Genomic DNA, 9,667 nt, shown 5'->3' with positions numbered 1-9,667 from the left:
GGTTGAATCATTCTTTATGTAAAAAGCAAAGAAACAAAAAATCAAAACATCATCTACAGCATCATAGTTACAGACCGGGCAGAGGAAGTAAACACTATGAATGGCTCCAAGGTATAACCAAAGAAATTCAGGAACAGCTAAAGAAAACTGGAAATGTGTAGGAAGAAAGCATAAAACAAGTGAACATTCATATTTCCTTCAACAGGAACAATTCCCAGAGGACATGGAGGTTGGGAACCACACCAGTGTGACAGAGGTCATCCTTTCGGGGTTAACAGAAGATCCTACACTTTGTGTCATCTTCTTTGTGGTCTTTCTAGGCATTTATGTCATCACCTTAATAGGCAATATTAGCATAATCACTTTAATAAGAAGCTGCTCCCACCTTCACACCCCCATGTACTTCTTTCTCAGTCACTTGGCTTTTGTAGACATTGGGTTTTCCACGTCCATCACACCTATCATGATTATAGGACTTCTGAAACATAGATTGGCCCTCCCAGTTGCTGGCTGTGAAGCCCAGCTTTGTTCTGGGGTCACATTTGGGACAGCTGAGTGCTTCCTGCTGGCTGCCATGGCCTATGACCGCTATGTGGCCATCTGCTTGCCCCTGCTCTACTCCACCCACATGTCCTCCAGAGTCTGTGTTCTCCTGGTTGGGGTATCCTACCTGGGTGGGTGTGTCAATGCTTGGACATTTGCTAGTTGCTTACTGACTCTGTCTTTCTGTGGGCCAAATCAGGTAGACCACTTTTTCTGTGACTTCTCCCCTCTGTTGAAACTTTCCTGCTCAGATGTCTCCACTGTTGAAATTATCCCTTCCATCTCTTCTGGCTCCATCATTGTGGTCACAGTGTCTGTCATCGCTCTCTCTTACACCTGCATCCTCAGCACCATCCTGAAGATGCGCTCCACTGAAGGGAGACACAAGGCCTTCTCCACCTGCACCTCTCACCTCACTGCAGTCACTCTCTACTATGGAACGATTACCTTCATTTATGTGATGCCCAAATCCAGCTACTCAACTGAGCAGAACAAAGTGCTGTCTCTGTTCTACACAGTGTTGATCCCCATGTTGAACCCTCTCATCTATAGTCTGAGGAACAGAGACGTAAAGAAGTCCCTGAGAAAGCAAGTGTCAGAATATATTCTTAGGATATATTCTTAACATTTCAGATGACCTATAAATTTTTGTTTGCTGGTAGCATACCAATTGCTTAAATTGAAAACACAGTAATTCTTCTTTAAAATTTTATTGAAGCATAGTTGATTTATAATGTGTTAACCTCTGATGTGCAGCAGAGAGACTCACAGATACATATATATATATTCTTTCTCATATTCTTTTCCATTATGGTTTATCACAGGATATTGAATATAGTTCCCTGGGCTATACAGTAGGACCTTGTTGTTTATCAGTCCTATTTTTACTAGTTTGCATCTGCTTGCTAATCCCAAACTCCCAATCCTTCTCTCTCTCACTCCCCATCCCCTTGGCTACACACGTCTGTTCTCTATGCCTGTGAGTCTATTTTTGTTTCATAAATACATTCATTTATGTCATATTTTAGATTCCACATATAACTGATCTATTTGGTACATATACTACATCATTATCCATTCATCTGTCAGTGGACATTTATGTTGTTGTCTTGGCTATCGTAAATAGAGCTGCTATGAACATAGGGGTGCATTATTTTATTGAATTATAGTTTTGTCTGGGTGTATTCCCAGGAGTGGGGTTGATGCATCATATGGCAACCTCCATACTGAGGAGGTTTTCAGAGGAACCTCCATACTGTTTTTCATAATGGCTGTATGGAAAACATTATCACTTCTAACTCTCAATTTTATATACTTATAAACCAACTGGGAGACACCTTAAAATCAGGAAAATGATAGTAATAATTATTACTATTATGTATTAACACCTGTAGCTACCTTGGATTTTTCTTTATCTCTCAAACAAAATTTGTACTTACAATGTTCCAGGCCCTATTTTAAGCACACTGGGATACTAACTGGTTGACTTCTCATAAAAATCCTATGAAGTAGTATTATTATTTCTATTTTACAAATGAATCATCGGGGGCACAGAGACGTCACATAGATTGCTCAAAATCATGCAGCTAGGAAATTGTAGGACCACTGCATGAATCTGGAAAACCTGGCTACAAAACCACTATGCTTCTCCATTTAATTTTCATAGTAATCTCATGATGCCGATGTTATAAATTTACCTCAATTTACAGATGAGAATATCGAGTGCTAGAAAGTACCAATAGTTTCTCTGGAGAGATATGAACTCAACTGTTCTAAATCTAACAGCATCAAGCCCTCTGATTCCATGCCCTTGACCTAATCTCTGAGCCACAATCAGTCCAAAGACTTCAGCACTGTTATTATCTAAAGGATCTAGCAGGATCAGCAAGCCTAACCTATTCCTTTGCTTCAGTCTTCTGAACAAGCTCTACCCCCAAGAAGATCTAGATTTTGAAGACTACAAAACAAGGAGAAGAATGTGAAGACTGTATTGATCTCTATCTACCTATACAAAATAAGGTCTGGACACCACAATCACATGATGTGACTGGAAGTCCATCCCTAGTTAAACACATTAAAAGCAAATACTTCCATTTCACACAATGTAGTCTTCCTTATATACAGGAATTTTAAAGGGTATCTTAAATTCTAAGCATTGCAATTAATATGTAAACAACAATCATAGTTCCATAGTCTAGATTTATAGAGAGATTAGAATCTAATTAAAAGCTAAAAATATTGTCAAAGATTGTACTAATGTTATTTCTTGCATAATAATGCACCCTTCTAAACATCACCACTGGAAAGGGTGAGGAGAGATTTTTCTGGAATATAGAAACTCTCAACAGAAGCAAATATGAGGCAACTCTTTAAAGCATCTGAAAGCAACACTTAGATCTTAAGTCCTTATCTCAGCATAATGGAGTGAGAGAAGGAAGGCCTGGAAAACATAATTGAAAATTAACAAATGGAAGATGTTTATAATATACTGCTATATATTATCTATATAAAACAAATATTAAAGGCCACAGAGATCATTTAAAACACATGACATTATTACATGATGGGCAGTGGGACCCATTATTCTCCACTCACAGCACACCTTACAAAAATGTGTGGTGTTTTTGCCTTCCATAGCAACCAATTGGAAAATAATATATAGTCTAAATATCCAGATACCAACTTGCTGCTCTATTCTTTCATTCAGTTGTGAATTCTAACTGCCTGGAGGAGGTGTCAGACTTCACAGATTTAAGGCTCAGTTCCAAAACTCTGCCCTCCCTTCAGACACCAACTGCAAGCAATGGGTCTCCAGGGCATCCACACTCTGTCCAGCTTGGCTACAAAGTCAGGGAGTCCCACAACCCTCTTACAGGGTTGATCATTTGCTGGGATGGTTTACAAAACTCTTGAACACATTTGCTTAAACATTTTTCCAGTGTATCATAAAAGATATTATAAAGGAATAATAATGTCTTTATTAAGACAATTAAAACTTAACTGCCACATGGAGAGATACGATGCACTGGGTCTGAAAGGAGGGAGCAGAGCAGGAGCTTCCATCACCAAGAAGTTGGGTTATATACCCCTTCCAGCAAGTGGATCTGTTCACCAACTTAAAAGCTTTCCACCAGATAGTTTAGTATTTTATGGAGGGTATGTAATCAATCTCCAGCCTCTCCATTCTTACTGAAGAAATGGGTGTAAAATTCCAAGCTTTTCATCATGATTTGATATGATGACCAGCCCTCATCCAGAAGCTATACAGAATCCTACCAAGGGGGATTCCAGTATAAGACACCCACCCAGAAATTCAAAGGGGTTTAGCAGCCCTGTGTCAGGAACCAGGGTTAAAGAACAAATATTTGAACAAAAGATGCTTCTAACACCATTGTCATTCAGAAAATTACAGGAGTTTCAAGCCTTAAGTTAGGATCTGGGGGCACAGACCAAAGGTTTATTTATATTATGTCACAGTTCACCCCATGGTTTGTGGCTATGGACCCTCACACCAAATGACCGAAAAAGAATGAAATTCAATTCAGTTCAGTTGCTCAGTCACGTCCAACTTTTGTGACCCCAAGGAGTGCAGTATGCCAGGCTTCCCAGTCCATCACCATCCCCTGGAGCCTGCTCAAACTAATATGCATCGAGTCAGTGATGCCATCCAACCATCTCATCCTCTGTCATCCCCTTCTCCTCCAGCCTTCAAACTTTCCCAGCATCAGGGTCTTTTCCAATGAGTCAGTTCTTCGCATCACATGGCCAAAGTATTGGAGCTTCAGCTTCAGCACCAGTCCTTCCAATAAATATTCGGGACTGATCTCCTTTAGGATAGACAGGTTGGATCTCCTTGCAGTCCAAGGGACTCTCAAGAGTCTTCTCCAACACTACAGCTCAAAAGCATCAATTATTCAACCTCAGCTTTATTTATGGTCCAACTTACATATCCATACATGACTACTGGAAAAATCAAAGCTTTGTCTAGACGGACCTTTGTTGGCAAAGTAATGTCTCTGCTTTTTAATATGCTGTCTAGGTTGGTCATAGCTTTTCTTCCAAGAAGTAAGCATGTTTTAATTTCATTGCTGCAGTCACCATCTGCAGTGATTTTGAAGCCCCCCAAAATAAAGTCTATCACTGTTTCCATTTTTTCCCCATCTATTTGCCATGAAATGATGGGACCAAATGCCAAGATCTTAGTTTTTTGAAGGTTGAGTTTTAAGTCAAGTTTTTAACTTTCCTCTTTCACTTTCATCAAATTCATTTAGTTCCTCTTCATTTACTGCCATAAGGGTGTTTGTGGAGTGGCCACAGGACTGGAATTTCTCCTGGCAATCTTGATTCCAGCTCGTGCTTCATCCAGCCCAGGATTTCACATGATGTACTCTGCATATAAGTTAAATAAGCAGGGTGACAATATACAGTCTTGATGTATTCCTTTCCCGATTTGGACCAGTCCATTGTTCCATGTCCGATTCTAACTGTTGCTTCTTGACCTGCGTACAGCTTTCTCAGGAGGCAGGTCAGGTGGTCTGGTATTGCCATCTCTTTAAGAATGTTCCACAGTTTGTTGTGATCCACACAGTCAAAGCCTTTGGCATAGTCAATAAAGCAGACGTAGATGTTTCTCTGGAACTCTCTCACTTTTTTGATGATCCAACACATTTGGCAATTTGATCTCCAGTTCCTCTGCCTTTTCTAAATCCAGCATGAACATCTGGAAGTTCATGGTTCATGTACTGTTGAAGCCTTACTTGGAGAATTTTGAGCATTAGTTTGCTAGCATGTGAGATGAGTGCGATTGTGCAGTAGTTGAAACATTCTTTGGCATTGCCTTTCTTAGGGATTGGAATGAAAACTGACTTTTTCCAGTCCTGTGGCCACTCCACAATAGCCAAGATTGAAAACAAACTGACTATCAACAGAGAAGTAGAGCTAAGAAGAACTTGAAATTGATTCTTAACACAGTCAAAAGGGAAGTAAATTAAAATAACAGACTTAATGCTATGCACATATTAGAATAGCTTATTTGTTTTAAGTGACAATATCAATCTGGGTAAGGACCCAGGGTACTGAAATACAAAGGTATTAGAACTGAAATACAAAGTGGGTAGGAATGCGAAATGGTGCAGCCATTTTGAAAAAAACAAGTTTTGCAGTATCTTAAAAACATACACTAACCATAACACTCAGCAATTACAATCCTAAGATTTTGTCAAAGAGAAATGAAAACACATGTCCACACAGAGACCTATATGGAGATACTTCAGAAGCTTTACTCGTAATTGCCAATAACCAGAAAATCCTCGAATATGCATCACTGACTAAACAGGTGTAGGTTCTACTTTCATGTAGTGAATATGTTTGATAGGATTATAACACAATCCAGACTATCTATAACCTGTCATTCACAATATTCATGACATCATTCAAAACTGCTAAGAAATTAAAAAAAAAAAAAAAAAAAGCTGGGAAAGGGGAAATATATGGCCTGTACTCAAGATAAAGAGTTGGAAACCAACCTCAAGGAAGACTGAGAACAAAAATATAAGCTTCCATCTCAGGAAGCTTATAAAGGAACAACAATAAATAAGAAAAAAGCATAAGGAATTCCCTGGCAGTTCAGTGGTTAGGACGTGTGCTGCCGCTACAGGGAGCACAGTTTCAACCTCTGGTGGTGGAAGTAAGATCCAAAAGCCACACAGCATGGGGAAAAACTCTATGTGCATATATGAGTAATGAACAAATCAAAGAAATCAAAGAAAAAGAAAAATGTTCCATAGAGAAAATAAATTTGCAGTTTCACTCATTGAAAAACCCATAGGAGTATTAATCAAGGAAAAGCCAAAATTTTTAACTATCTAAATAACACATGAAAAAGGGGGCATAATTACACATTCTGTATATATTAAGAAGATTAAAAACAGATATTATGAACAGTTTATATTAATAGATTTAGTAACTAATGAAAAGTAAATATTTTCTAGAAAAACACAATGAGAAAAAGAAAAAGTCTGAAAAAGAAAAACAAATATGTCTTTCCTCAGGTTGGGAGGACAGACATAGAATGATCTAGCAATAAATTTAGTCAGAAACATTGTTTCTTCAACTTTTATGCAGCATATTTAACAATGTCATAATGATCTAATTTTTCAGTAATCAACAATATACCCAAACCTGAAATGCTCTTCCTACCTAATGTAAGAGGCACTCAGTCTCTAAATTGCCAGCATTTCATGACAGCGTTCAATTTCAGATTAGTCCCCCCTCTTACTCCCACCATAGAATCAGGAACCTGCTCAGAACTGAACCCCACAGCACTTAACCCCTCCTCGTTATCCTTCACTAAGAATCCAGATCTTTCAAAAGGCACGTGCTTTCTGTTAACTGTCAGGAGACACATGGTAGTTACTGAGAGAGTCCTCCCTTTCTACACTGATTTGGTAAACTTTATTTTGTTGGACTATACGTTTAATTCCAGTGACTTTTGACTGGCTAAGCTTAAATGCAGTAAGTTCACATGCTTAGATTTAAATTGTGGAACAAAAATGAAAATTAGTGGAATTCAGGATAAGAATACGGTAGGTAGGCTTCATAAGGAGACTATGGATAAATGAAAGTAATTGAAATCAAGAAAGTAGAAGAAATTTGAAGTCAAGTCGTCAGTTGAAATATTCAAATGATTAGAACTCACCTTCATTCATGACAAAGATAGAGATGGAAAAGCAAATGATCATGCAGGCATTAAAGTCCTCAGGGGATGAGGAAGACCGGGAGATCAATAACAGACAGGAGGTCCCATAGCTGGAATGTCATGACTCTCAAAGGAGGAAGTAGTTGGGATTGAGAATAAAATAGAACAATTTGCAAAAGGGAACAGGGCTCTTCCCAAATCTGGCGAGTGTGACCTATCACAGTCAACACTTCTAGGCACTTCGTTCCATTTGTCACATATTTGAGACACATCAATAACTTCAGGTAACTTTTCCAGATAATTATATGCTATCCCTTTGAAATCTCATGAATAGACTACAAAATATGAATTATTAACCCCATTTTACAAATCGTAAAACTGAGTCTCAAAGAAATAAAACAATTTTAAAGAATTCATACACCTCACACTGAGCCCAGGATTGTGTGCACTCAGTTGCTCAGTCATGTTGGACTTTTTGTGACCCCATGGACTGTAGTCCGCCAGGCTCTTCTGTCCATGGGGATTCTCTAGGCAATAATACTGCAGAGGGTTGCCATGCCCTCCTTCAGGGGATCTTCCTAACCCAGGGATCAAACCCAGGTCTCCTGCATTGCAGGTGGATTCTTTATCATCTGATGCACCAAGGAAGTCCAGGACTCCTGTATATAAAAGCCACACCTAGTATTTCTCAAGCTATTTAAATAAAGGATCAGTTTTTACCAAGCATCCACGAGTCAGTACTTTTTAGGAAAACAGTAAAATGAGGACAATTGAAAAAAATAAAAACTAAAATACAAAAGGATAAACCCATATTAAAAATCACTGAAGCTAGCACCATTCAAATTACTTTCTCAAATTTTTATAAAGAATATAAATGGTTCCCCACAACTCCTGTTCTTATTGGGTCCTGGACTGACAATAAGTAGTTTGCCAACCAGCACCAGCCCAAGGACTATAAATACTCTTTGAGTAATAGTGGACTGTGCTTTGTTCTGCTTACTTTCTCCTCACATGCTCATATTACTCCAGAACCTTCCCCACAACCTGATGTTCTCAACTAAAGGAACATTTTTGCCTACAGAGAGGAAATTAGAGCCCTGATAACACTGACTCTGGTCCCCATCTCCCACCAAATTTCTATTTCAAACTTGGTTTATTCTCCAAGTTCCTGAACAAAACTTCCACCAGGATCCTCAGAGATATACCTTTTGTTAGGAGCTGGACCTTCCACTTATGCCACTTTAATGAGATACCTGGCTCCATGAGTCATTTCTGGAGAACAATCCCAGGAATTTATCTCAAAGGGACAAGCAACAACAGTCCTAGGGGATTCTTTTAGAGCCTTCCTTTCTCTCCCAACACACACAAAAGACACTCATCCTCACAGAATGTATGTAAGTAACTATGTTCCTTAATGGAGGAGAGCATTCAGTGGTTAACATTGTCAGATATTCAGTGCACAACTACTATACAAGTAAGTGGAAAACATCTGCTTCATAAAGTTCTCTTTGGAATTCAGCATCAGCAATTCTGGCTCTAAAAGGTGAGTGCAGTAATCATAGATTTTATTTAAATAATTTAAATTTTCACTTGTTCTATGAGAAATTTAAATAATTTAAATTTTCACTTTGTTTTGTGACCCCTGTGGAAACTGTGGCCTCAGCAAGATTTGCACTGCAGGGAATAGAGACACAGACATGGAGAACAGACGTGTGGACACAGCTGAGAGTAGAAGAGGATGGGACAGATGGCGAGAGTAGCATTGAAACATATAGACTACCATATGTAAAACAGAAAGCTGGTGGAAAGATGTTGCAGAACCCAGGGAGCTCCGCTCAGTGCTCTGTGACAACCTAGAGGAGTGGAATGCCGTGGGAAATGGGAGGGACATTCAAGAGGGAGGGGACGTATGTATACTGATCATTGATTCATGCTGTTGTATGGCAGAAACACAACATTGTAAAGCAGCTACCTTCCAATTTTAAAAAAAATTTAAGAGAAAAAAAATATTTGCACTGTAGAGTTTTGGGTGTCATTCTGGACACCCAAAGCAGACTTCTCATGAGAACCCAGAGTGCAGTGTGGAGGGTCTTCACAGTCAAAGCCACTGCTAAGCTTGTGTAACTGCAGCTATGAAAAGGAAATAAGAAAGAAACGACTTGGTATTCAGGTTTATGAGGCTCTTAGCCCTATCCCCCGTGATCATTATCAAACGTAACCCATTCATTGAGGGAAACTATTGGGAAGAGTCAGAATCCCTGAGCCAAATAGGGAAGCATAAATGGGATGGCACAGAACTCTAGAAAGACCCACAGGTAGTCAGTGGAGAGGAAGGAAAGGGCAAGAATCAGCTGTTAGATTATGTATATAACTACGAATGACATGGTCCAGAACTAAGAAGGCATCAGATGTCATGCTTCCTGACTT

General features: G+C 39.1%; 1 protein-coding gene across 1 annotated transcript; it reads left to right on the top strand.

Moving 5' to 3' along the window:
- The first annotated feature begins 223 nt into the window (after nucleotides 1-223).
- LOC101110788 (olfactory receptor 5P1-like) lies at nucleotides 224-1,168 on the top strand. Its single transcript, XM_042233092.1, has one exon. It carries the CDS (start codon nucleotides 224-226, stop codon nucleotides 1,166-1,168), a length of 945 nt encoding a protein of 314 aa, XP_042089026.1.
- Nucleotides 1,169-9,667: the final 8,499 nt, after the last annotated feature.

This window comes from Ovis aries, chromosome 15, assembly GCF_016772045.2.
Source record: "Ovis aries strain OAR_USU_Benz2616 breed Rambouillet chromosome 15, ARS-UI_Ramb_v3.0, whole genome shotgun sequence".
In the NCBI taxonomy this organism is placed as follows: Eukaryota; Metazoa; Chordata; class Mammalia; order Artiodactyla; family Bovidae; genus Ovis; species Ovis aries.
This window is presented reverse-complemented; position numbering and strand designations above follow the sequence as displayed.